This window comes from Mirounga leonina, unplaced genomic scaffold (genome assembly GCF_011800145.1).
Source record: "Mirounga leonina isolate KUSES-001 unplaced genomic scaffold, KU_Mleo_1.0 Mir_454, whole genome shotgun sequence".
Lineage (NCBI taxonomy): Eukaryota > Metazoa > Chordata > Mammalia > Carnivora > Phocidae > Mirounga > Mirounga leonina.
Genome location: NW_023270763.1, coordinates 17,541,881 through 17,568,007, shown reverse-complemented (window position 1 = coordinate 17,568,007; position 26,127 = coordinate 17,541,881). Strand labels below are relative to the sequence as shown.

Below are 26,127 nucleotides of genomic sequence, written 5' to 3'. Positions count from 1 at the left end.
AGGTATCGAGAAGAACGGGAGCCTGGAGACCCATTGTAGAGGTTGTGAGCTAACCTAGGTGACAGATGATCCCAGACTGAACCACAGGGTCAGCAGTGTAGACAGACAAATGGTCACATCCGAGATATATTTTGGAGAGAGAACCAGCAGGACTGGGTAATCGGGGTTGAGGGGAAGGGAGAAAGGTGGCATTGTTTATTCAGAGGTGGAAGCAGAGCCTGGGAGAGAATGAAGGGTCCTGTTTTGGACATGTTAGGTCTGTCGCACCACTTGATGGCACCCTTCAGTTTGGAAGGCTCATTAATAGGTCAGGTGCAATCATGCGGAGCCCTACCGTGGCCAGGCAGAGGATACAGACATAAAGGAAGTCCAGTCCTGGCCCTACTCAGGCCACTCGGTCTCAGACAAATGAAACCAAGAAATATATCCCAGGGTATCAAGTGCTGTAAGACAGGTTATCTGTTAGGAGGTATCTGAATGCAAACAGACAACTGTGACATAGTCGGCTTAAATAGTAAGGACACTCGTCATCACACCACAAGGAGTCCAGTCTTCTAAAATCCTCTGTTTTGCCCTCTTCTGGATTTTGGCTTCATCACTGACTGGAAATAAGATGGGCAGAGTAGTTCCAGGCTTTGCATCCAGACCCAAGAACACCCAGAGTCAGAAGGCAGTCCATCCCTTTCATGTCTCCTTGAGGGTGAGGGACCCTTTCCTGGAAGCCCCCCAAAGTAGATCTCCTCTTACCAATCATGGGCCCCAAAGAAGTCACACACCCAACCCTAAACAAAGCCCCTGGCAAGGAGAATAGGACCATCAGAAGTAGACGTGGCCTGTCAGGATTTATTCCCGGAACTGGGGAAAGGACCACTGTGAACAAAATCAGGGCCCCGTCTGTAGGAAGATGGAAAAATGGCTGTTAAGCAGGGGCTCAAAGGCACAGACTGCTGGGGGGACCCAAAAGGCCATTTGATTTCAAGAGCGTCTTTTTAAAGAATTCAAGATTCTGCACAAAGAACGTGTCTTTAACTCTAATCACTCAAAATACATGTCTGAAAGAGAAAAATCTTTCTCCAAGCAAATTCACAGCCTCCTAAAGCCCTGATTGTTCTCCACTTCCTTTTGTCGTCCGCCCGCCCATCCCACCAACCCCCACCTGCTATGTTTCTACAGCAGCCAGCCTTCCTTCTTCATCTGGCACTGCTCACAAGCATTTGCCCACGTGGTTGGCTCCCCTGGTCTCTGCAACTCTGAGCCCACTCTATTACTACCTCATCTAGGGGCCATGCCAAACCGACAGCCCCAGAGCCACCTGCTGGACGTGTGTTCCCTGTGCTGGGGGTCCCAGGCATGGCTGGGCATCTGGGGAGAGTCCCGCCAGCACTCCTGCTCTCCAACATCCAAGTTAGGCGGCTTGTCCCAGGCTCCTCTGTACAAGACATGGACACAGGACGATCTAGGCTTCTCCAATCAGACGCGTTCAAGGGAGGCTTTGGATTTGGCTGACTTTGGGGGCAGGAGGGTCGGGAGGGAGGCAAGGCCACTTTCTTGAGGCAGAAGTGGCTTTGGTGCCATGAGCAGGAGGTGTCGCGGCCGAGTCTAAGCCCTGGCCGTTAGTGTTTCGTGGCGGTGGCGGGAGCAGCGCTCTTCTTCCCACGTCAGGTCAGTTCTAAGGCTCGGGAGCTGTTTCTCCAGCCCGTTCCACAATTCTGTAAGCTGACTCAAACCCTTAAACAAATCCTTCTTTTGCGTAAACCAGCCAATGTAAATTCGGTTGTCTGTAAATCAAGACTTCCAACTATTACACAGGATGCTACAGTCAACAGCTCTACAAAAAAATCCTCTCCCTCTGGACTCTTTTCTGAGTGCTGTGTTTCTCAAATTTCAGTTGTTCATGTACCACCTGCCCCCAAATCTGCCATATGTTTATACTACCCATAATATAACTACCACATGCTGTTTTTTAAATTGACTCATTTTTTAATCTCAGTATTTGCCACCCTAGTTTTTTTTTTTCAAACTAATATACATTCAAATAAATATAGCACCACTAAAACAGAAAGCATTTGTTCAAGTACCACACCCCAAAAATCTTACATTTTGATAATGGCCAATAGTGTCTTAGACGAAATTCCCAGGAATGACTGACTGAGGTACGGGATAAAGCCAAAGAAAACCTTTAGTTATGGCACCAGCCCTTCCTAAGCAGAGCTGATGGGCTGGAGGGCCAGGAGGACAGAAGTCTTAGCAGGTTCTTCATTTTATCTGAGCAGTAAATTGAAGCTGAATGACAGTACCGGGCGGTGGTTAAGTGCACACTTTTTTGGAGTTCACTTGGATTGGGTTCCGAAATCACCCTGATGCTCCGTTTTCTCACCTGTAAAATGGGGGAAAGAATAGCTCCAACCACACAGGGTAACACAGGGTGCGCTGAATGTGAACCAATCCGAAGCATTTGCACAACGCCTGATTCATGCAGAGCTCTAGCTCTGAGTTTCCCAAACTCCTTCGAGCTTGGGAAACCGTGTGTGTTATAAATAAATACAGTTTCCCTCTCTGTGCTCAGACCCTCCTGAATCATAATTTTCAAGGGAGGAATTAGGGCATCTATTTGAAACCAAAAACCGTCTACGGAGTCTTGGGATCTGATGAGTTCGGGAAACATCCATCAGGGTTAAGCAGCTGCTGTTCTCATCCCGGGGTGATGACATGATGGATGTGAAAGTTAAAGGTCATATGCTAGCCTTGCACTCACTCATTCACATGAGTGAATCCCAGATCCCAACACAAATTCCCTGAGCGCCCGCTGGGTGCCCCGCCCTGTGTTCGGTGCTGGGGCCACCGAGGGAACAAGACTCAGGCTGCGTATTCAGGCACCTGAGGCCGGTCCCTCACCCTGCGTATCATCTGTATAACCAGGTGGGCGGGTGGGGCGACGATTAAGGGAATTAGTCCCTGGCCTGCTGAGGGGACCCAGGGGTGGACGGCAAAGCTGTCTGTCCCCGCAGGCTGTGAGCCAGGAGGGGGGCGCTATTTGACGGTCAGGGACTGTGGGACCTGGAGGCCCCTGGCCTCCATTCCCGCCTCTTGTCCAGCTCATTTCTCTCAGAGCCAGACGTCAGAATCTCCCCATGAGGTAGATACTACTGTTCCCATTTTACAGATAAGAAAACAAAGGCTCCGCGGAGAGATGGGTCACACTTGCGCCCCACCCGCGCATGGCTCCCAGGCCTGTCTCCCTCAGTCTGGCCGTAGGGCCTGGTCCTACCTCCAGCGGCGGCTCTACGGCCGCCAGATCTCTCGCCAGACCCGCGCAGTGGGTCGGACTCCACGGGGCTCTGGGCCAGGACGCTCCCGAGCAGGCCGCGCCGGAGCCGCCGCCTCGGCCTCCGGGAGCCCGCACCCTCACTCCGGGCCCCGCCTCGCTCTACCTGACTCCCACGCCCAGCGCAAACACAGCGCGCCGCCCCGGGAACTACAACACCCATGAGCCTCCGGGGCGCTGGTGCGCGACGGGATGCTTCACGTCGCTTCCCCGCGCCGCCAGAGAGAACCGCTTTGCTCCCGTCCGTCCGCGAGGCCTGAGAGCGCCTTGGAAACCGTCCCCCTCCCTCCCCGCCCCCGAGACACCAGCCCCTTCCTGGTGTCGTCTTTGGTCCCACGCCCGGAAGTCGTAAGATGGCCATAAAAACTGGAGGCTAGAGGGACCCAGACTTGCCCTCCGGGCCTTCACTTCCGCCGGAAGTGACCTCCAGTCGCCCGTGTCCTTTCCTTTTTGCACTGGCGGGCGCCCGGGGCCCGATACTCGGGGCGCGAGTGCGACCACAATGGCGGCCACCACCCTGCTGCGCGCGACGCCCCTCTTGAGCGGTGAGGGGGCGGGGGAGGCAATGGCGGCGCGGGGCCACGTGGGGGTCGTCGGGAGCGGCCGGGCTCGGACCGGCGCCCTGAGTCCAAGCCTCTGCCCCGGCAGGTCTCGGCGCCGGCCCGACCCCAGTGCTGCAGAGTGTGTTGCGGCCGCTGAAGGCCCCGGCATTGCCTCGCTTGTGCCGTGGCCTGGCCGTGGAGGCCAAGAAGACCTATGTGCGCGACAAGCCCCACGTGAACGTGGGCACCATCGGCCATGTGGACCACGGCAAGACCACACTGACCGCGGCCATCACGAAGAGTAAGCGGGGATGGGTCGGGGGCGTCCGGAAGTGCCCGCTCTGCTGGCGGGACTGGAGCCCGGGAGGTGCTGCTGGAGGTGGTGTGGCCCCGGGCGGTGGATTGGATGATGCATTTCCCGTGAGCGTGAAAGATTTGTGATGCATAAGCTGGGGAGCCCGAATGGCTTCTCTCTAGCCGTGGCCAGTGTCCCGTAAGCAGAGGCTTTATCCTAGAGAAGTCGCAGGGCTGCAGCTAGAAGCCCTTTAACATGTCCTTCTGACCCGGTCACACCCGCTGCAGGAACTGAGGGAGGGGGTCATGGACGCATTATTCTCCCAGACTGTCCTTTGCGTAGTAGGTGGGAGGGACTCGGGTGTGGCTTGAGCCCTGCCTCTGCCTTTAGAACTTTGAGAGATTTATTCTCCTTCCTCTTAGTTTTAGCGGAGGGAGGTGGAGCGAAATTTAAGAAATACGAAGAGATTGACAATGCTCCTGAAGAGCGAGCCCGTGGAATCACAATTAATGCAGCTCACGTGGAGTACAGCACTGCGGCCCGCCACTATGCCCACACAGACTGCCCAGGTCACGCAGATTATGTTAAGGTGAGAGAATTGCTGGGTACAGGGCCATGGGCTGTCCCTTGCCAGGAAAAATGTTGGACTTGTGGGGAAGTTAGGATATTCAGGGTGCATGGGTTGAGGTCATGGATTTCTGGGCATGACCACTTAAAGCGGGTGGTAAGATGACGACAGAGAAAGGTGGCCCTCAACTGCTGTGCTTGGCTAGATGGATGTGGAGCTGAGGAGGTCCATGAACTAGGCTGTTTTCCTATCCTTCTCCCCAGAATATGATCACAGGCACCGCCCCCCTCGACGGCTGCATCCTGGTGGTGGCGGCCAATGATGGCCCTATGCCCCAGACCCGAGAGCATCTATTACTGGCCAAACAGGTACTCAGAGCCTGGGGAGGGGTGGAAAGAGGAAGAGTGGGGAGTTGGTCCATTCAGGACACCACTTCTGCCTCTTTGCCATCCACAGATTGGAGTAGAGCACGTTGTGGTGTACGTGAACAAAGCAGATGCTGTCCAGGACTCTGAGATGGTGGAGCTGGTTGAGCTGGAGATCCGGGAACTGCTCACTGAGTTTGGCTACAAAGGGGAGGAGACCCCGGTCATCATAGGCTCTGCCCTCTGTGCCCTTGAGGTGAAGGCGGGGTCAGGCAGGGGCTGTTACTGGCAGAGGATGGGGCTGGATGGATGGGCGTCCAGAGTTCTGCTCTGAGCCTGGGGAGTGTGTCTTAGTAAGAGGAGCAGAATGAAAATTTCAGAGTCCTGTCACCTCCCCCATAGCAACGTGACCCTGAGCTAGGCGTGAAGTCTGTGCAGAAGCTGCTAGATGCTGTGGACACTTACATCCCGGTACCCACCCGAGACCTGGAGAGGCCTTTCCTGCTGCCTGTAGAGTCCATTTATTCTATTCCTGGTGAGGACCGTGTTCTCTTGCACTCCTCTCTAGCTATATAGCCTGGTCCGGGGTCCCTGATGTCCTTCCTGTCCTATTTCTTTCCAGGCCGGGGCACGGTGGTGACAGGTACACTAGAGCGTGGCATTTTGAAGAAGGGAGATGAGTGTGAGTTCCTGGGACACAGCAAGAACATTCGCACTGTGGTGACAGGTACAGGAAAGACGCCTTGGGACCCAGGGGCTGGCTCCAGGATTTCCCTTGCAGATCCTTCGTGCCTTCCCTCTGCTCTAGACCCTTCCTCCCTTGTCTCTCCTCTTCCCTTTTAGGCATTGAGATGTTCCACAAGAGTCTGGAGAGGGCAGAGGCAGGCGACAACCTCGGAGCCCTGGTCCGAGGCTTGAAGCGAGAGGACCTGAGGCGTGGCCTGGTCATGGCCAAGCCAGGGTCCATCCAGCCCCACCAGAAGGTGGAGGCACAGGTGAGGGCTCCAGGCAGTGGGCAGCACTGAGCCAGACCATCCCATGCGGAGGCAGCCTTTCCGGCCAGGCATGGCTTCACCCTTGGTGCTTTTTTTTTCTAGGTTTATATCCTCAGCAAGGAGGAAGGTGGCCGCCACAAGCCTTTTGTGTCCCACTTCATGCCTGTCATGTTCTCCCTGACTTGGGACATGGCCTGTCGTGTCATCTTGCCACCAGGGAAGGTATGGTGGGTCTAGGGAATGTGAAGGAGTGGGAGCGACACTCTTCCTATCAGCTCTACCTCACTCTCAGTTCCAGAGCTGGGCTGACACGAGTGACTTTGCATTGACTGGTGTAGACAAAGCTAGTGATGGAAAGGTCTGGCTCAGTGGGTTTAGGGGGAGTGAGTCTCCACCCAGTATTCCCTGGGCTGAAGTAGGTAAAAAACACTTACCCATGTTAGCATTTACCCACAGAAATATCTCCCAGAAAAGGATTCTTCCTGTTGAGAGTTCCACCGTACACAATGGCTCAGAGAATTCTTGTGACAAAGAAACCTGCATGACCCATAGTTTCCTTGACTTTTCAAGAGTGAACATTAGGAACACTGGTCACAAGTCCTTTCCTGTCTTCACATACACTGTTTGCATCTGCCTGGCAGCTGGGGTGGAGCTGTCTCCACAAAGAATCCCCCTACTGCATTTCCTATAACCTTCTAAAAATTCTTTTTTTTTTTTTAAAGATTTTATTTATTTGAGAGAGAGAATGAGAGAGAGCAAGCACATGAGAGGGGGGAGGGTCAGAGGGAGAAGCAGACTCCCTGCCGAGCAGGGAGCCTGATGCGGGACTCGATCCTGGGACTCCAGGATCATGACCGGAGCTGAAGGCAGTCGCTTAACCAACTGAGCCACCCAGGCGCCCTGAAAATTCTTCTAATTCAAATTCAATTTAGTTCACATGGATTCCCTAACTTTTAGCCTTGGTAGGCAGCAAACAGGAAGAAGGTGCCCTGAGGGCCACGCATGAACCCTGTCTCTGCCCCCACCAGGAGCTTGCCATGCCCGGGGAGGACCTGAAGGTCAGCCTTATCTTGCGGCAGCCCATGATCTTAGAAAAAGGCCAGCGCTTCACCCTGCGAGATGGCAACCGGACCATCGGCACTGGCCTTGTCACTGAGACGCCCGCCATGACCGAGGAAGACAAGAACCTCAAATGGAGTTGAGTCTGGACTCTGCTCAGACTCTGGCATTGAAGGCTGCACTAGCCCGAGTTCTCTCCCGCTGCTGCAGCCCCCTCCCCACGGCCCGGGCTGCGCCCAGCAGTGCAGCTCGCCTGACACTTCCCCTGGCCAGGAGGGGCCCCACGGCCTGCCAGGTGAGGTAGGTCAATAAACTGTTCTGTGAATAGTGAGGGACGTTGTGTCTTGTGTCCTTTGTCTAAGTTGGAGAGGATGGGGGAGTAGAAACATGGAGCCTAGAACACATCCCTCGGTTTCTCTCTGTGGTGCCGTTTGGAAAAGCTCCTGTCTTAAAGCTGTCAACTGCTCAGACAACTTGAGAAAAGGAGGAAAGTTGGTCTAGTGAAGTTGGTGTGGCTGCCTAGCAAAACACTAGGTAGGATTGCTGGCTGTCCTGTGGGAGAAACTGGGGACTTCGCCCTTGGAGGAAGCGTGGGTTCAGAGATGCCAAACCCATGTCCTGTCCTCTTGGAGTGGTTACGAAGGCCGTTAATGTCTACCTGCCCTTGTCTAAGCTCTAGGATATTGGGGACTGTGTCTCACCTCTAGAACCAACACTCAGCACTTTATCAGGACCCTCTTTTTAATTAAGTCTCTGTGCTCGATGGGTTGTCCCCCCTATATATCACTAATTCTAAACACAGGAGTAAGAAGTTATAAACTGAAGTTTTCTGAGACTTAAAATTAAGATAAGGACTTATCAAACGTGTAGGGAGTAAAATGCTGAATAGGTATTTAAAAACTTGAAACAACTGGCCAGGGCAACAGAAGGTTAACTTTCAGCAGGGATTAACAAGCACCTCTTTCAACCTTACTTCCTGACAAATGAGTATATTCAGCACGGACGAGCCACCCAGAGCGGGGAGGCTCTTAGGCCCAACCCGAGAGCTGTTTTGAGTCACAAATCTATGGCTTCACAGCAGAGGCATAGAAATGGGCTCAAGAAAAGGACAAAAGGAAGAGCTTCACAAAAAAGAACGTGATAGGGCAGGTTTGCTTTACCCTCCGTGTCTGAGGTGAGGCCAGAAGGTTTCAAGAGATTCCTAAGACCCCCCCCCCCCCCCCCGAGCCTCAGGACCACCCGGTAACCACTGCAGTCCCATCTCTGTATTGGGGAGACCGCTCCATCTGCACCTGAGATGTCCTGAGCCTGGCTGGCTTTCTTGCTGCTGCTTTTTCCATCACTGCCCCCCAGCTGCAACTCCCATCCTTTAAGAGAGCTCTTCCACAACCCTGTACATCTGTTCTCGCTTACCTCTATGTAAGCCAGCTGCCCCATCATGCCCACCCATTACCTGGTTTCAGACCCTCACACCTTGGATCTTTTCCCCAGTATGTAACCCTTCACTTTTCCTGCCCTGCTCTCAGCCCATCTTCTCTGGCTTTGGTCCCAGCTGAAACCCCCACCTACCCATGAGTACCAGCCCTACCCCCTCGACGCTCTAAGAAGAAAGTGATCTTTACTTAGAGAAGAAAACCAAGGCCAGGACATGCAGTAAAAAATTGCAGTGTTTCCTTGGAAATAACCAAACACTTCTGCAATGTGTCATTTCTACATCCCATACCTGGCTCTTCCATTCGTGCCATTTAGCCCCCGGTTTAGCTCTTGCTCCCCTAAACCAGGCTCCTCATTCCAGCCGTCTCCCCTCTGCCGGTGGCTTCATCTTTGCAATGCCCACCTGCACACACCACCTCTCAGCTGGGCTCCGGGCAGGCCTTTGTTTCCAGCGGCCAAAATCACTTAACGTTTTTTGGTGCAAAGAGAAGAAATTAATGAAGTACTTACACTAGCAATAAAAACTTGAAACTGCACCTCACGATGAGACCAACATCAAGGTGAGAGCAAAGTCACCCAGTGACAGGGCAGCAAGCATCCAGCCTGTTCTGCTGCATTTTCCCCACTGCTGGGAGCCACGTCAGGCCTCCCAAGACTAGACAGCTACCATCTTACTGTTCTCCACTGGAAACCAGAGGCAGGTTAAGTTAGTTTAAAATTTTATTTTTTTTAATTTTTTTTAATATTTTTATGTAATAAAAAGTAAAAGTCCTTGTCCAACCATCCTTGTGGGGCATCTGTCTGTCTGTCTCTCACGCAGGTCACTCAAGTTAATGGGGAAGAAAAGAAACAGAGGGCCCAAGTCTGAGGTTATAAATAATAGAAAATAAAAGGTCTTCCGTCTCCAGCGGGGGATAGATGAGAGGATGGGAGGGCAAGATGGGGTGGGGATGGGCAGGGGCAGAGCAGGAACCCCCCACCCCCGCTGGACCCTGGCCCTGCCCACTTCAAGGCCCCTCCCCTTCAAGGTGCTTGGCAGGAATTCCCCAGCTCCCCCGGGGGAAAGGGGGGATTGGGGGGCTGGGACTGGTCCGAGCTGCTGGGGGAAGAGACATAGATCACTCTTCCCTCCACTCATGGAGGTCTCAGGTCGCGGCCAGGACAATCTTCAGTTCCCCGGGGGGTGGAAGGGGAGCTGCTGGGAGGGATGAGATTGAACTGGTTGGAGGGGAAAGAGAAGAGAGCAGGAGCATTAGAACCCAAGCAGCTGTCCCTTCATCCAATGCCGTCCAGTGTGGGGTGCGGGGGGAGTGTCTGGGTAGGAGCGGCCTCCTCAAGGTGTCTCATGGGGCTGTCAGAAGCACAGATCAATCGCTGTTTCCCAGTGAGCGAGAGCCCTTACTCATGTGCCCAGCTCAGCCCCCCACGCCCCAGCCTGGCCCTGTCTGCTGCGCTGACCTTACCTCGGCTAAGTCAGGAGACAGTCGGGGTCACTGAGAGCTGGGGAGGCAGTGGGGAGGGGGGCTGCTGGATCACAACTGAGCGAGGACGGAGGGAAGCAAAGGACAGAGCCAGGAGCAAGCCCCTGGCGGCGGCGACTGTGGCTTCTGCCCACCCTACATACTTCACAGACAGGTGCAGGTCGGCGGGCGCCCTGCCTCCAAGACCCCTCACTCCCCTCCCAGAACCCGAGCATCCTGCCCCACCTGCAGCCCGTCAGCTCTTCCATGCCAAATTCCCCCAGCTAACGAGAACTCACGAATCCTGTCATCGGCTCCTCCTGGAAATCCAGGCGCCTGGCCAGGCTGCTCACCTTGGGGGTGTCCGATGTAGGGGTAGGGTGAGGGTGTGGAAGCTGAGAGTGCAGGCACCCCACTCTGGGGCACCGCGCCTTGGGGGGGGCCCCCATGGCTCTGGGGTGGGTGCAGCAGCATCACCTGGGGCGGGTGGGGAGCCCCAGGGTGAGGGGGCGGGGCTGCTGTGATTCCAGTTTGGACATGGGCCTGCGGAGAAAAAAACAGCCGTGAGCACCCCAGAAGCTAGACGTGGGCTCTGAGAATCCTAGTGTTAAGAGCACTCAGGAAAGGAGCACAAGGATTCAGGAACAGGACAGCCCCAGGAAGCAAGTCCCTGGGGTTCTTACCTGGGTAACATGGGCCATGTTGGTGAAGCCGTGGGGCAGCTGCTGATGGGCATGGATGGCATATACAGCGGCTGGTTGGGGGAAGCTGCTCTGAGGGGACTGGGCAGAAGGTCCCGGTGGCAGAGAAGGCGGCGTGCCTGTCAGGGCCCCTGGGTGGTACAGATTCTGCTGTGGCTGTCCACTGCCCAGGTGTGGGGCCTGCCCCGCCTGGTGCTGTTAGGGGAGGGGAAGGGTGAGTGCCACCCCACTCCTCAGGTGCCAGGCCTACCACCCACTGACCCCTGATCCTCTCCTGCTGGGGAATGACCCCTTGAACTCTATCCCCCTCTTCCAGCCACCTGTTCCTGCCCCAACCACTCGGATCTCCCATGGCAGGCACCTGGACGGGACTGGGGGCCGCATGCTGGGACTGCGGCTGGCTCCCAGTAGGTGTGGTGGCCGGCTGCGGCTGGTGGGCATGGAGCTGCGTGGCATGGTGTGGATAGGACTGGTGAACAGTGGCTACAGCAGGAAAGAGGGAGAGAATCAGTGCCAAGCACACCAGAGGGGGCTGAGGAGCAAGGTCCGAGAAGAACGGCACAGAACTCACCATAGAGGGCTTGGGGGGTGGGCTGCTCTGCAGAAGGGTACTGAGGGGTGGAGGACGACACAATGGCCTGGGGATGACTCCCCGACGTCAGCATGCGTGGGTTGCTCTGAAGCATGGGGGCAAACACTGGCTGGAGGGGTAAGGAGAGAAGTGGTCGGCACATCCTGCTGCCCGAGAACCCGTGCACAGCACCACCCCGTCCTTGTCACAACCACCGTTTCTAGTTCACAACGACCCCAGCCAGGAGACGCTATGTGATCTATACTTCAGAGAGTAGCGATGCCTTGCTACGGATCCTACCAGAGCCAGGATGGAAGCCTGAGTCTGGGTGATGGAACAGAGGTGATCCTTCGCTCTGTCCCCCAACTCTCCCCCGCCCCCCCCATGCCTCAGTTACCTGCGAGGGGTAGTGGGCCATGGGCTGCATCATGGCGGGCTGGCCCGGGAACTGCTGTGGGGTGTAAGGGATGTAGGAAGAGTACGGCGTGGCAGCCACCAGAGGTGGGCCAGCAGCGGCGGCGGCCTGCATCATCGGAGGGGCTGAGGCTGGCTGGTGTTGGTCCGAGCGCTGGGGGGGCAGGGAGCCTGGGGTAGGGGAAAGAGTGCTGAGCTCAAGCTCCATCTGCCAGGAGGCAACCTGGCAGCCCTGCCGACCAGCCCTGCCAACTCTGCTCACCTTTTGCTCCCCGGTACTTGCCCTGCTGTCCAGGCACAGAATTGGATACAGGGTATGGATACATCTGAGGTGCCTAGGGACAAGAACACAGACGAAGCTCAACAGCTTGCTCACAAATGCCCTCACCAGGCCTGACCTGGCCCTCAGCAGCCCAACCCAGCCTCTTAGCCCGGAGCTGTTCAGTCTTTCCTCTTACCTGAACAGCTGGTCCCATGTGGATCTGAGGTATGTAGGAAATGTACTGGGGGCTGTAGAGCCCACTCTGGCCTGCTGTCAGCACCGGGATGGAGGGAGTTGAATGAGTCCGGGGCCCCGGAGAAGTCGGGGTACTGGTGGATTTATTCTGTAAGAGACAAGGGAGAACACGAAGTTTGGTTTTTGTACGCCTCTCCTAGCAACACATTCTACCCTGCGTCTTGGTTAAGCCTCACATCGGACCCCATGAGATGGGTATTCTCAAATTAGAGGTAAGGAAATCAAGGCAGAAAAGTTAAATGGCTTCTCCGTGATCACCAAGTTGTTGTTGTTTTTTTTTTTTTTAAGTAGAGGAGTTCAAACCAAATCAGGGGCCTGAATGAAACCCATGCTCCGGGCGCCTGGGTGGCTCAGTTGGTTAAGCGACTGCCTTCGGCTCAGGTCATGATCCTGGAGTCCCGGGATCGAGTCCCGCATGGGGCTCCCTGCTCGGCAGGGAGTCTGCTTTGCCCTCTGACCCTATCCCCTCTCATGTGTTCTCTCTCTCTCAAAATAAATAAAATCTTAAAAAAAAAAAAAAAAGAAAAAGAAACCCATGCTCCCAACTACCCCAACATACGAACGCTAAACCTCAGGGAGAAACACATAAACACTTGCCAGACACATCATGACCCCTCGCCCCAAGCCTGACACCTGTTTTCCCCAGAGCAGCCCAACTTTCAGAGCGCCGCCCCCTTGCTCTATCACCCCACTCCCAAGCCTCCCTCGGGGAAACCAATCCGCATCTGCCCATCCCATCTTACCACAGACAGCAGAGGCTTTGTGGGATTGAACTCCTTGGCGTTGGGGTTCAGTGTTGACTTCTTCACTTGTCTGTGAGAGAACAAGAGAGTCAATCCTCATGGCTTGCTCCTCTCCCCACCTGACACCCACCCAGCTCCCCGTCCTACTCACTCAGCGACCGGGCCCTCGTCCTTGTCGTCTCCCTTGATGAGGCCTACCGGGGGGCTGCCAGTCTGGCTTGGGCAAGGTGGCGGGGGCTGCTCGGGCCCCTCTGTGCCTCCTGCCGGCGGCAGGGGCGGCTTGTCCTCCTTATCCGATACAGACTCCGTCTTCGAGGAGACTGGGGACCCCACTGGCTCTGACGTTAATAAACCATCGACCTCCTTCTCTTTCCCTTTGGCCTCCTCCTTTAAGATCCGGGGAGGAAAAGGATCCAGGCTGGTCTCAGGGGAGCTACTGGGCTGCAGCTGGAAGGAGAGCAGCACACATACAGCACCCAGACAGTTGGTCCGGACCCCTTCTTGCATCCTTGCTTGCTCGTCTCTTCTCCCCCCTGGCCCTAGTCCTGTGCTTCTTCTGTAAGCCCCCTCCATCCCTCTTCATCCTAACACCCTGGCGCACTCCCACACTCCTCTCACCTTAAACTGGGCCCCAAACTTTCTCAGTTCTTCCAGTTGAAAGCGTTTCTGTTCATTCTGAAGGCCAGGGACTATGAGAAACAGGGAAAAAAGGAGAAAAACCACATTTCTTTTCTCAAAGGTGGCTACAATACCAGTACCCCAAAGGACAAAGAAAACAAGAGGGGAAAAAAAGCTCTTGAGATTCCTATAGGACAAATTAGGATTACACAACGGACAAGACACTGTTTCTGAACCCCCACAACTCGTTACTAACTGAAGTGCTCCCCTAATCAAAAGGACATTACACCGCAGAAAATCAAAAACAAAACAAAACACAACAAAAAAAAGGGGGGCGTCTGGGTGGCTCAGTCGGTTAAGCATATGCCTTTGGCTCAGGTCCTGATCCTAGGGTCCAGGGATCCCTGCTCAGCGGGTAGCCTGCTCTACCTTCTCCCCTTGCTTGTATCCACTCTCTCTGTCAAATAAATAAAATCTTAACAACAACAAAAAACAAACAAAAACACCAATCCTCACCTTTCCCAGCTATCCGGGACAGCTCCTGGGACTCCAGAGTTCTCCCAGGTTCCTTGGCTGGAAGTTCTTTTACTGAGCAAGAAGAGACATATGCCTGAAGGTCCTTCTGTCCAGAACCACACTTCATATTGTCCAAAAGCCCTCAACTACCTGGCTCTTACCATCTGTGGGGGCCAATGAGATCTTTGGAGAAGCTGGGGAAATGGAGCCTACTCCAGGATCCACAACTGATGATGTCACAGGGATAGAAGCCGAAGAGGTCGGTACTGCCGAGCCCATGGGGGCATCAGGACAGGAAGCTGAGATTGGGGCAGGGGCAGCCGACTTGGGAGAGCGCGGGGGGTACATCCGGCCCACTGGAAGAAAAGGGAAAGCTGTACAATGGTTACTGCTGTTCAGTGAGTAAGAGGCATAGGGAACCGCCAGAAACACCAAAGAAAGTTTATCCACTTTTTTTTTATATGCAAGGTCACAAACCTAAATGCCCAAAAGAGCAAGGCAGCTAACATAAGCACGTAAGATACACTTGTGAACAGCATAAAAGTTTGGAATGTTTAGAGGCAATCATAACTCAGTCCCAACTAAGTAGGGTTATGCTGTAAGACACATTCAGTGTTTGCAGAACTTTCTATATTTCCAAAAAAATTGGAAATTTTCTATGTCTCCTGTTTCAAAATGTTGACAACTAAAAAGTTTTTGTTTTTTTTTTTTTTAAAGTAAGCTCTGTGCCCACTGTGGGGGTTGAACTCATGACCCTAAGATCAAGAGTCGCATGCTCCACCCGACTGAGCCAACCAGGCACCCTGATACCTAATTTAAACAAAAGACATCTGCCAGCCAAACACAACCCGTAGCCAGCTGGGCTTTGCTACATGAGGGAAACAAACTCTTCCCTAAAAAGCATAAATCCAACTCCCCCCGCCAACGTCTCTTATATCTTCAAACTGTCTCCCATCCCAGCATTTCAACAACTGACATTTATAGCGCCCCCCTGCCCATTTCTATTTCTTCATATAACTGCTGAAATTTTACCTGCAGGAGGGGGCGGAGCGGAAGCTTCTCCAGAAGACCTACTGCTGGGTGAGGACAGAGTCTTGGCACCACCTCTCACAGGCCGTTGTGCCTTAGGGGACATGCGGGAAGGGCCTATTTTTTTTTTTTTTTTTAAGATGAGAAAAAAGAGGCAGAGTATCTGCTATTACATTATCACCAACGCATCACCCTTCCAGCCCATCTCCCCTTTCAATTACCCTCCCCACCTCCATACTAGCCTCTTCCCTACCCACCCCCACAACAAAAGCCCGCTTCATAACTCACCTCCATTGATACCACGTGTCTCAGAACCTGGGCCGGGGCTGCTACTGTCAAGGTGGTGAGGGCCACGAGGTGGCAAAGAGCTAAGGCCAGGCCGGCCACCCCGGGAACTACTGCATCGAACTCCTCCCCGGGGACCTTCCCGAACTCGCTGGGGTAGAGGGATATACTTTCCCTCCCTAGGGAAAGAATTCAAGTAAGGTCAATTAGTCATAAAATCCACACGTTTTGGAAAAATGAAGTCTTTCCTTCTGAAGTGCGTGTGCATGTAAAACACACACACACACACACACACACACGGTCCAGCTTTTTGCACTACCCCTACTTGAAGATCTGTTCTGGTTAAATGTTCTGTAGCTACAGGCTTATGACCTTTTGTGTCAACCCTGACCTGACCAACCTGGCCAAAGCTCCACAATTCTACCACTCCTGACCTATTAGAAAGGGAGTATCACACTGTAGTTCAAGGTACAGTTTTTACAAATTACTAAACATCACATACACTTTTTGTTTTCATAAAGGGAAAAGTTAAAATATACATATGGATAAATATACAGAGAAAAAAAAAGCATCAAAACTCAAAAAAAATTTTTTCTAAATCTGTTAAGTTTTAGCTTTGTTACCTTGGACAAACTACTTATCTGATCTAGGCCTCACTTCTTAAACCTGAAAATGAGGAACAACTATGTACTAACCTACATCTTACATGGGCATGAAGCTTTAAACAGGAGTATACAAAGCTCTTGGCCTAAGCCAGGGCCTGTACAGAGCCCCAAACAGAGCAGGCCGCCCCCAGCAATCACCTAGATGCCAAGCTGGGGCTCTCCCGTCCTGAACCCTGCCGCTGGACCGCACTGTGCTTCTCCTCCTCGGTGCGCCCATCATCGTTCTCCATGGCGATCCGCAGGCGGTACTGGGGGCTTGATTCAATCTCTCGAGCTAATTGGGCTGCACGCAGCTCCCGCTGACGAAACTCTTCTGAGTTGTCCTTCTCCAAGGGCACCCTGAGAGGACCACCACAGATCACCATCCCGGTGGCAGGGGACAAGAGAAGAAAAAGGAAAAACATTTCTATGAGTCCTATCAGTAGCTCGGGTATGCAGATGTTTAACCCCTTCAACAACTCAGCACATATTTAATGGGCATCTACTAGGTCCCACGTGGGGAAACAAGGCCAATCTCTGAACCGGAGTACTTACACGCATATGTAAGTATGTTTTAAATTCTAGAGGAAAAGTATCGGTGAGTGGACAAGAAAGCAGCTAATTCTACCCATGAGATGGCCTGGTATTTTGAGGGGACAATGACACAAGGCAGACCAAAAGTGGGGAGAGGGCAACCTGGACACCCAGAAAAGCATGAACAAATGCCAGGACCCCATGCCTCAAACTGCACCATCTGGGAAGTACCAAGACACTCACGTGTAAGAAGAAAGACTGCTGTCATAGGTGGTCTTTACACCATAGTTCTCCTCGTTGAACTTGAACATTTCGTTGGGGTCCCATCCATTGGACTAAGGAGGGAGGAAGGAGAATGTTTTAAAACCCAGCAAAGAAAGCAACAATGACCGGTCATTCTCCTCCACCATTCTCCTTTCCCCAGGGTGAAAAACACACAAATCTGACCAAACCGAGAGTGGAAAAGTAAGAACAAGGCTGGCAGAATTACCAACTAGTACCACCAATTGTGGCACAGACTGGCAACAGCTAGTAAAACCAAAGTCTTAAGACCTAACGAATCCATTTTCAGGTTTATGTCCTAGTAAAATTTGGTATATATTACATGGGTACACACACTCTTAAAAGTCCAGTAAGGCACTATTTTTAACAGCAAAATAATGGCAACAAATACCAATCAGTAAGGAAAAATATAAATACGTTTTGTTGTGTGTAAATACACACGTACATATACAAGCAAACTAGACAAAACAGCTGAAAGCAGTAACTGGATCTATATACCAATATTAAAAAAAAATTCAAAACAAGCAGGGAAATAAATTCTTATGCAAGCTAAACATAGAATAATACATTAACTCATGAGAAATCTTAAATGAGTCAAAGTCCTTGTTTTTGGAAGGACATTATAGACTACACAATCTACAATCTTGTCTGTGCTTTGTTAAATTAAAGGAAAAAAAATCTTAAATCAAATGTCAATAGCTGTCGATCACAGATGATGGGAGAACAGGTATTTTTGTTATTTTCTTTAGCTTTTCATTTGGAATCTGACAGCCATCAACCGGCAATAGAAAAGACTCCCCCTCCCCGCCCTGCCCAGCAACTCTTGGTTCTAAGAGTGACATCAGAGTCAACAACCTGCGCTCAGGCAGCAGAGCGCCCAGCTCTCAGGGAAGGGGGGCTGTACCATGTCAGACTCGAGGTCATAGTCATCGCTGTTGCTGTCGCCCCCTTCCCAGCGCTGAAGCACCTTCTCTTTGTGCTCCCCATTCACTTTTGAGTTCATGGCAATGGCTGAATCAGTGAATTTGTCTGTGGGGGCAGAGTCGAAGATCAGGAGTCAGGGGATTATTCCACAGCCTCTTCCAACACCCCACCCCCAATAAGTAGTCGGGAAGCAAAGAAAAGTGTGTGTCAGGGTTAGAGGGAGGGGAGGGTGTGGGTGGAGCAGCACAACAAGCCTCATCTGAAGAGTTCAAGAGGAGCAAGGACTTGAAAGCAAAGCAAGGGAAACATGAAGGACCACAACACAGGCTGGAAGTCATCCCACTGTATCTTAGACATCAAGACATATTCTCAAGAAAAACCTAGGGTGCTTGGGTGGCTCAGTCGGTTAAGTGTCTGCCTTTGGCTCAGGTCATGATCCCAGGGTCCTGGGATCAAGTCCTGCATGGGGCTCCCTGCTCAGCGGGGAGTCTGCCTCTCCCTCTACCCCTGCTCCTTGCTCGTGATCTCTCTCATGCTCTCGCTCTCTCTCAAATAAATAAAATCTTTAAAAAAAGGAAAAAAAAAAAAAAAGAAAAAAATCCTGGCCCTCCTCCTCAGAAAAAAAGATGGTAAAGGGGGAAGAAAAAAATTCAAGTCATTATGTAACTGCTCTCTGCTCTCTAGTCTGACATAAAAACCCAACACGATACCTTTAGTAGCATAATTGAAGTCAACATTTCGGAAGTGGACAAGCATGACATCGCTTGGCTTAAACACCATGGTGTCCACAATGTCTTCCCGACGAGGGCCACCTGCTGGCTCAGATGCTTTCCGGTGTACAGCATCTACTGCTAGTTCAAACTATAAAAGTCCCATTTCCAAACAGTAAAGGATCAGTATCAAGAAATGTGATGGTAAAAATAGGACTATTTTTCTTTTACTCTTTTAACCTCATCCCAACACCACACTGTCACACAGTCTTCTCAGTATCAGCCCAGGACTAAATATTTTAACATTAACATTAAAGTACCCAGCCCTCCAATTTCCGACCCTCATTTCTTATTGCTTCCAGCACTACTCCGGCACAGGCCTACAGAAATGAGTAACACAATGTTGCTCAACACCATTCAACTCACATCTCCAATGAGCCTATTTCATTCCCCTCCTCCTTCATGAAATGCAAAAAATCAGCTAATTTGAGTACACTAACCTTTGAGCTCAGAGTCTTGAAGATACCTTCATAGGTGGTACCATTCTTCACCTTTACATCACAAGTGGAGCCCTGGAAGAGTAGGGAAAAAGAAGAGTGTCTCCAGCAAACTGGTGCATTACATTCCTCAAACAACCTAGAGGTTAGGTACCCACTTACCACAACAGCTGTAAGAAAATGCAGCATTCTGGAATTGTTGTAGACACCTTCGAACACCTACCAATAACACAGGAGAAATAAATAGCCAGTCAACATCTCACTTTCCTTCTGAATACCCACACTCCACTCACCCACTTTGTATGTGCTGGGCCCCTACTCTTCTGAGCCCAACTATTTGTGCACACGATCTATCCTATATGCCCATATGTACCTCTGTACTTTAAGGGTGGGGAGTGGCACTCACCGGTGACTGTGGGGGTCCCTTTCCTGTGCTTTGTCCCCTATGAGAAAGGAAACAAGAAACTAGTTACTTAAACACATTCAATTCCTCTTAATTTCGAAGAACTTGGTATCCTAAAACCACATATGCTGTGAAGATGCCGATTTAGACTACAAACCAATTATCAACAAGATTTTCCAACTCTCACCATACAGAGAAAAAAAAGGCATAGACAGTAAAAGCCAGTAAACACATTTCTACCAAATGCCACTAAAACAGACCTCAGTCGACAATGGTTGTCAATTCAACACAACCTTCTCACTTTCTCCAAGGGGCCAGGGCCCCATGATTCCAAGAAAGCAATGCTACAGTAGTCGTTAACCAACAATCCACCCTAGACATAAAGGCGAAAGCTCAGGGAATGCAGATTCGGAACCACCTAGCTCAGGCACATTACCTCTCAAACAGAAAAGACAATCATTTTCACCAGCCTTACGCCCCAAACTCTGGGAGGAGGGTATTCCCTTTACAACCCACCCTCTCGAGGAGGGGTCACCGATCGCCCGGTAACCCTGCTCCTCGCTGGCTGATGTAACCGTCGGTTGAGGAGGGCGATGAGGGGGCCGTTGGCGGGGATGCGGGACAGCGCAGCCGCAAAAGCCATCCACCGGGAGGCCTCGCCCGGTCTGCGCCTGCGCAGTAAAGCCCAAGGGCCTCCAAAATTCCCCCCTCCCGCGACCTGAACCCACTGCGCCTGCGTGTACCGCCACTCTCAATTCCATTAAGCCACACACAGGAGAAACCGAGTGGGGTGTCCACCACTCATCCACAAACGCCAGGCGAACCCCTCCACGCACACTCCCAAACCCTGCCCTATAGGTTACCCGCGCCTCACGAATGCCCGGGTCATAAGACAGAGCATCCGCGCGCACGTACGGGAAGAGCGCGCGCGCGCTGAAGGTTCCCTGCCCGCAGACCTCCCAGTTGTCCCTCCTTCCGTCCCCCCGCCCATCCCGCTCCCCTCCTACTGGCCAGACCGGGAAAGGGGAGGTAGCAACCCGCTCCCAAGTCCCTCCCTCCCCATTGGCCAAACTGTGGGCCGCGCGCCCCCCTCCATTGGCTACGGCCGGGGACCCCTTCCCGCAGCTGACTCCCCATTGGCTGAAGCCGGGGACCGCGAGACCCTTCGTGGTAATGGAGCCGGGGACCCTGATCACCTCTTCACCCCCCCAACTCCTCGTTCTGACGGCGCTGGCGGGATGCGCCCCGCCTGCCCTTAAGGCCCGAGCCCCGAGGCCCCACTAGGCTCTGAGGACTGAGCACGGCCCCCAAATGTCTCGGTGGCCGCCCGGGGACCCTTTCCCTCTGACCTGTTAGGACCTGAGGGGGCCCACCCCAGCCTCACGGGAGTTCCCCACTGCCCCCGGCGCCCCGCAAAGGTGGCCGGGCTAGGTACCCGGCTCGCGCGGTGTCCTCAGGTCCCGGCCGCTGGGCCGGAGCCGAGCCGCCGCCGCCGCCTCGCAGCCTCGGCTCCAGCGTCCGGAAACCCACCCCTCCTCACCTGGCGCTGCCGATAGCCGTCGCCCCTGGCCTCTCCTGGTGTTGCTGCGGCGGCGGCGGCTGCGGCGCCAAGATGCCCTCGGCTCCCCGGCGGAGCCCGCTCCCGGCGGCGGCTGCAGGCCCCAGGCAGGGAGAAGCGGCCGCGGGAGGCCCTGCGGGAGCCGAGGTGGAGGCCAGGGGCCCCGGGAGGCCGCCGTTGGGAGGGCTGGTGCCCCCGGGAGGCCGGCGGGCCACGGCCTGTTGCGTGGGGGGCGGCTGCTGGGGCTGGGAGGTCTGTTGTGGCGGCTGAGGCTTCAACATGATGGCAGCGTCCGGAAGGGGAATTAGGGGGAAGGGAGGGAGAGAGGAGGCCGGGGCTAGGCCCCCGCTGGAGAGCACGGGAAGCGAGGGGGCCTGGGAAGCCGGGGACCCGCCGTTGGCGGGCGGGGGGAGCCCCGCGATGTCGGGGGTGGATAGAGAAGACCGCGGCGCGAGGAAGCGCCGCGAGGCGGAAGGGGAGGGGGTCTCGCGGGCTGGAGGAAAGCGAGAGGGCGCGAGCCGGCCTGGCGCGCGTGCGCGTCGCCGGGGAAAGGGGAGGAGGAGGAGCGCGCGGGCGGGAGCTCCCGAAGGGGGAGGGGCAGGGAGGAGGGAGCGGCGGCGCGAGATGTCCGCGCGCACCGGGGCGGTTGGCTCCGGGCAGGAGAGGAGAGAATAAAAAGAGGCGAATCTCGCGCCCCTAGCCCTGGGAGTGGAGAAGGAGCGGCGTGGGCGCTCACGCGCGCCAAAGATTTAGGGTCTCTAGGTCTCAAACAGCCCTAGAGGTTGGCTGCCGCTGTCGCTTCACAATGAGCGTGTGAAGCGCTGGGGGAGGAGCCGAAGTAGCCGTGAGGAAGGAAGAACCGGCCGCCCCGCCTACGCCGGTGGCGTAGCGTCGGGATACCTCCGCAGTTGTGTGAGATGTCACGACGTAGCGTGCAGTTCTTCCGCCATTTGGGGGCCGGTGGGCGGAGTCTAAGTGCAAAGAAATCCGGGGTCCAAACACGCGACTGCCCCTCTTAGGTGAGCGGTGGGTTTCATGAGGAGCTAGTCTTGACCTTTTCTGCCTTCAATAAAAGACTGATGGACATTAAAGTTATCGGTTTGAAACTCAGTATGTTGCAGATAAATCTATGCTAAATCCGAAATCATTTTAAGCTTCAGTGATTTAATACCTAAACGGTGTCTCCATGCCCTAGAATGAACCCTTAAACTGTAGTAACAGAGAGACTGAAGGACAAAGTACCTAAGGTCTAATTCAAAATTCTTCATTGAACTCCGCAATGAAGCCAGACTTCATTCATTCAAAATTAGTTGGGCATTAGGACATTAGGCTAGACGCATTGGATACAACCGTAATTTCACCACTTCCTGTCCTCTCCGAGTTCAAGCTAGTGGTAGACTCAGACAATTAGATGAGATCTATTAGGTGAAGCATAGGGCACCATGAGAGCAGATAGAAGTGACACCGAATCCAGCGTTGGGTGATGAATTTCTAGGCAGGGGAATGTGACAAATTAAGAAAACGTCAGCGTGGCTGATTAAATTAAAGAGGTTGGAAAAAAATGAGACTGGAGAGGTAAGGAACCTGGGACTAGATTTTAAAGAGACTTGGACATTGTCCTCAAAGTAGTGAGGAGCCTTTCACAGAAAACAGGTCAGATTTGCATTTTTAGAAGATCACTCTTTGCAGTGTGGAGAATGGAGTAGAGCAGTTATGAGTCAGTGGTCTTAATCCCAGCGAAACTTCCAATATCTCAAACTCCCTTGGCTCCAGGCATTAGCATTGGAACCGTACCCAAACCCTCTACCACAAACAGGCACATACCTAGCTAAAAGTTGGCCTTACTTTTTAGAAGTATTCCTTCACTCCTATCTCACTCCAGGCTTCTAGTGTGTTAGGTTCCCCTCCTATGCTTGGCGGGCAAATTTCCCCACTTCATTCTAAGAGTTCCTTTACTTCTTTCTTGCTTCTGTCAGCTCCCTATGGGTTGGGATCTTACTGTTACTGTTCCTGCAGTACCTAGCACAATGCAGTAGTCAATTAAATACTTGTGAAGTGAGTGGATCTGAGTGGGGTCTTAAAGACCATGTCTCCTGGATGCCTAAATAACACAGTCCAGCATTCTCCTGGTATTCCCAGCACCACTGAGTGCCCTGCCACCTCATTATGGGTACTTCTTTCTCCCCCACTCACATCCTGCTCCTACCCTCAGATTCTAAGTTTTAGCATCACGAAACTCCCATTTCCATGACACACCTTGTACTTTTTCAACTCTTCCTTTACAGGTGCTATTTCTTCACTTACCTTCTCATTCTTCAAGCTCAGGTGTCCATCCTTTTGAACATCCTCTTACTGACTCGCTCCTCTGGGCTCCCAGAGCACTGGGATGGTTTTGCTTATATGAAGTCTGAGGTTATAAAGGGCAGGGACTATATTTATTCATTTCCCTATCCTTCATGCCTAGCTCAGTGGCTGGCACGCATATAGTTTGGTAAATGAATGGAATGTTGTCTTATATGCAATTTAGAAATTATATATATCACTGTGATTTCATATGGACTGATTTCCAGTATATATTATGAAGTGAAGAAAGCAAAGTTTATAGTCTAAACTATCCTACCTCTTGTTCAAGGGAGAAAGGAAAATAAGAAAACAAATGTATCTGCAAATTTTTGCAAAGAAAAACACAAGAAGGGGGCCTGGGTGGCTCAGTCAGTTAAGCGTTTGCTTTCGGCTCCGGTCTTGACCTGGGGTCCTGGGATCGAGCCCCGCATTGGACTCCCTGCTGGTGGGGAACCTGCTTCTCCCTCTCCTTCTACCCCTCTTCCCCCCACCCCCACCTCTCATGCTATCTCTCTCTCTCTCTCAAATACATAAAATCTTAAAAAAGAAAAGAAAAGAAAAACACAAGTGTAAACCCCAAACTAATAAAATTGATTACCTATGAGGGTTAGGGGTAAATGAGGGTCCCTTGGTTGTTGTTCACATTCTTGTGTAAAGAAACAATGGAATACATAATAAATATATAAATAAATGAATCTAACTCTATTTTAGATGAATAAAAGTAACCCCATGAAAGGGGAAAAAAAATAAAACTAATTCAAGTAACTTTCAGGCACCCTCTGTCTAAAGGAAAAAAGAACTGCAAATCTTGAGTTCTTAGTAGGTTTACAATATTGGTAGTGGAATGGCAATTCTGAAATTATTTTGGGTATGGGGATTGAACATGCAAGTAAACATACAGACATTGCTGGGAACCAGGGTTCTCACTGGGGAAGCAGGGAAGAGCAAATATGGAATGAAAGAAGTGAGCAAAAACTGTGCGGTTGGACTGGAACAGGACATATCAGTGTAAAATTTATGGCGGAAAAAAAAAAGATGATAGATTGATTGATCTACACATACCTAGTTCTCATATCTTGGTTTCTAAATATCCCACATAAAAATCCCAGGGCCCAGGGCCACTTGAGGGCTCCTTCCTGATTCCAGTTTGGGCAGGAGCAAGGAAGATACCATGGGAGTTTGGAATATTTTGTTGTGCCAGAAAATAAGTACTAAAAAAAAGTATTAGGGCATTAAAGAGACATAGGAGCCAGCTTGAAGAGGCCAAATCTGACACAATTTGTATATCACAGTATGTAAGTGTAATAATAGATTATAATCCACTGAACAAAAGAAGAATCCATGCATCCATACTGTTAATAGGTGTAAATATACATGCATACCCGCATAAAAAGAAGAAACATGGGGCGCCTGGGTGGCTCAGTTGGTTAAGCGACTGCCTTCGGCTCAGGTTATAAACCCCACATTGGGCTCCCAGCTCAGCGGGGAGTCTGCTTCTCCCTCTGACTCTCTCCCTTCTCATGCTCTCTCTCTCACACTCTCTCTCTCAAATAAATAAAATCTTTTAAAAAGAAGAAGAAGAAGAAGAAATAGAAGAAGAAACATATAGGAGAAATAAAAGACTGTATTCTTGGGGCACCTGGGTGGCTCAGTCGTTAAGCATCTGCCTTTCGCTCAGGTCATGATCCCAGGGTCCTGGGATCAAGCCCCGCATCGGGCTCCCTGCTCAGCGGGAAGCCTGCTTCTCCCTCTCCCACTCCCCCTGCCTTGTGTCCCTGCTCTCGCTGTGTCTCTCTCTGTCAAATAAATAAATAAAAAATCTTAAGAAAAAAGTGTTAAAAAAAAAAAAAAAAGACTGTACTCTTTAAAACTGCCCCATGGATGAAGGATGAAACGTTGAGGAACTGTTCCAGGTTAAAGAAGGCTAAAGTGACTAACAATAAATGAAGTTGATCCTGGCCTAGATCCAGAAAAGAATTGCTATAAAAGACATTATGGGGGATGTGCATGTGTGGCTCAGTCGGCTAAGGATCTGACTCTTGGTTTTGGCTCAGGTCATGATTTCAGGGTCGTGAGATGGAGCCCCACGTGGAGCTCCATGCTCAGTGGGAAGTCTGCTTATCCCACTCCCTCTGCCCTCCCCCCGTTCATGTACTCTCTCTAAAATAAATAAATCTAAAAAAAAAAAAAAAGAGGGGTACCCGGGTGGCTCAGTCGGTTAAGCGTCTGCCTTCGGCTCAGGTCATGATCCCAGGGTCCTGGGATCGAGCCCTGCATTGGCCTCCCTCCTTGTTGGGAAGACTGCTTCTCCTTCTCCCTCTGCCTGCCACTTCCCCTGCTTGTGCTCTCTCTCTCAAATAAATAAATAAAATCTTTGTATGCTTAACCATCTGAGCCACTCAAAACATTTATCAAGAAGAGGCAGCATCTGGTAGCAGAAAGAACACAGGATATGTCCCAGGAGACAAGAATTCTAGCTCTGCCTTTGTCTCTTACTAGTTCAACCAAATAGAGTAAGCAATTGGACCTCTGAGACCCTAGTCTCGATCTAAAAGGAGAGGCCAGAATAGAGGAGGGGTCCCAAGCTCAAATGCCTATATGACAAAGACTGGTAATAAAGAGGAGGGGGGCAAGGAGACACCTGTGACAAACTGGAGAACATGCACCTGCCTAAATGGGGGACCTGCTTCTCAGTTCCAATCAACTTCTGCCAGGTAGGGCTGGGTCCCAGGATTGCCAGAGATCTTGACATGGAACATTCTCCAGAATAGATCACATTGTTAGGCTGCAAAACA

General features: G+C 52.0%; 2 protein-coding genes and 1 long non-coding RNA gene across 20 annotated transcripts; 1 reads left to right on the top strand and 2 right to left on the bottom strand.

Moving 5' to 3' along the window:
• Positions 1-730: 730 nt before the first annotated feature.
• Positions 731-3,705, bottom strand: LOC117999656. Its single transcript, XR_004676291.1, has 2 exons — positions 3,269-3,705; positions 731-2,377 (listed from the first exon to the last, which is right to left on the bottom strand). It is a non-coding gene; the product is annotated as an uncharacterized LOC117999656 (long non-coding RNA).
• Positions 3,706-3,751: 46 nt separating this feature from the next.
• Positions 3,752-7,480, top strand: TUFM (Tu translation elongation factor, mitochondrial). The gene is made up of 10 exons (XM_034988993.1): positions 3,752-3,870; positions 3,974-4,168; positions 4,585-4,751; positions 4,994-5,098; positions 5,187-5,351; positions 5,498-5,630; positions 5,718-5,822; positions 5,939-6,090; positions 6,193-6,312; positions 7,119-7,480. The coding sequence occupies exons 1-10, from the start codon at positions 3,828-3,830 to the stop codon at positions 7,290-7,292; spliced, it is 1,359 nt and encodes a 452-aa protein (XP_034844884.1). The 5' UTR covers positions 3,752-3,827; the 3' UTR covers positions 7,293-7,480.
• Positions 7,481-9,294: 1,814 nt separating this feature from the next.
• ATXN2L (ataxin 2 like) lies at positions 9,295-21,554 on the bottom strand. Of its 18 annotated transcripts, none has more exons than XM_034988975.1 (24): positions 20,972-21,554; positions 19,435-19,471; positions 19,191-19,247; positions 19,032-19,103; positions 18,532-18,682; positions 17,802-17,926; positions 16,859-16,950; positions 16,241-16,441; positions 15,441-15,616; positions 15,156-15,269; positions 14,285-14,497; positions 14,124-14,195; positions 13,608-13,678; positions 13,141-13,436; positions 12,990-13,059; positions 12,188-12,334; positions 11,992-12,064; positions 11,713-11,900; positions 11,316-11,445; positions 11,106-11,227; positions 10,727-10,939; positions 10,397-10,586; positions 10,047-10,206; positions 9,295-9,801 (listed from the first exon to the last, which is right to left on the bottom strand). In XM_034988975.1, exons 1-23 carry the CDS (start codon positions 21,268-21,270, stop codon positions 10,052-10,054), a joined length of 3,264 nt encoding a protein of 1,087 aa, XP_034844866.1. In that variant the 5' UTR covers positions 21,271-21,554; the 3' UTR covers positions 9,295-9,801; positions 10,047-10,051. The 18 variants fall into 18 exon arrangements, with proteins under 18 accessions (XP_034844866.1, XP_034844881.1, XP_034844865.1 ...); XM_034988990.1 differs by having other exon boundaries at positions 10,047-10,083; positions 14,285-14,479; positions 20,972-21,270; XM_034988989.1 differs by having other exon boundaries at positions 9,743-9,801; positions 10,047-10,083; positions 20,972-21,552.
• Between the last annotated feature and the right edge of the window lie 4,573 nt (positions 21,555-26,127).

Coding starts and splice junctions, on each gene's coding strand:
- ATXN2L (XM_034988992.1), bottom strand. CDS start 21,270: ATGTTGAAGCCTCAGCCGCCACAACAGACCTCCCAGCCCCAGCAGCCG. Junction 14,196..14,284: donor CTCATTGGCCCCCACAGATG/GTAAGAGCCAGG, acceptor CTTCTTGCTCAG/TAAAAGAACTTCCAGCCAAG. Junction 12,335..12,989: donor CAAAGCCTCTGCTGTCTGTG/GTAAGATGGGAT, acceptor TGTCTCTTACAG/AATAAATCCACCAGTACCCC.
- TUFM (XM_034988993.1), top strand. CDS start 3,828: ATGGCGGCCACCACCCTGCTGCGCGCGACGCCCCTCTTGAGCG. Junction 5,352..5,497: donor CTGCCCTCTGTGCCCTTGAG/GTGAAGGCGGGG, acceptor CCTCCCCCATAG/CAACGTGACCCTGAGCTAGG. Junction 5,823..5,938: donor CATTCGCACTGTGGTGACAG/GTACAGGAAAGA, acceptor CTTCCCTTTTAG/GCATTGAGATGTTCCACAAG.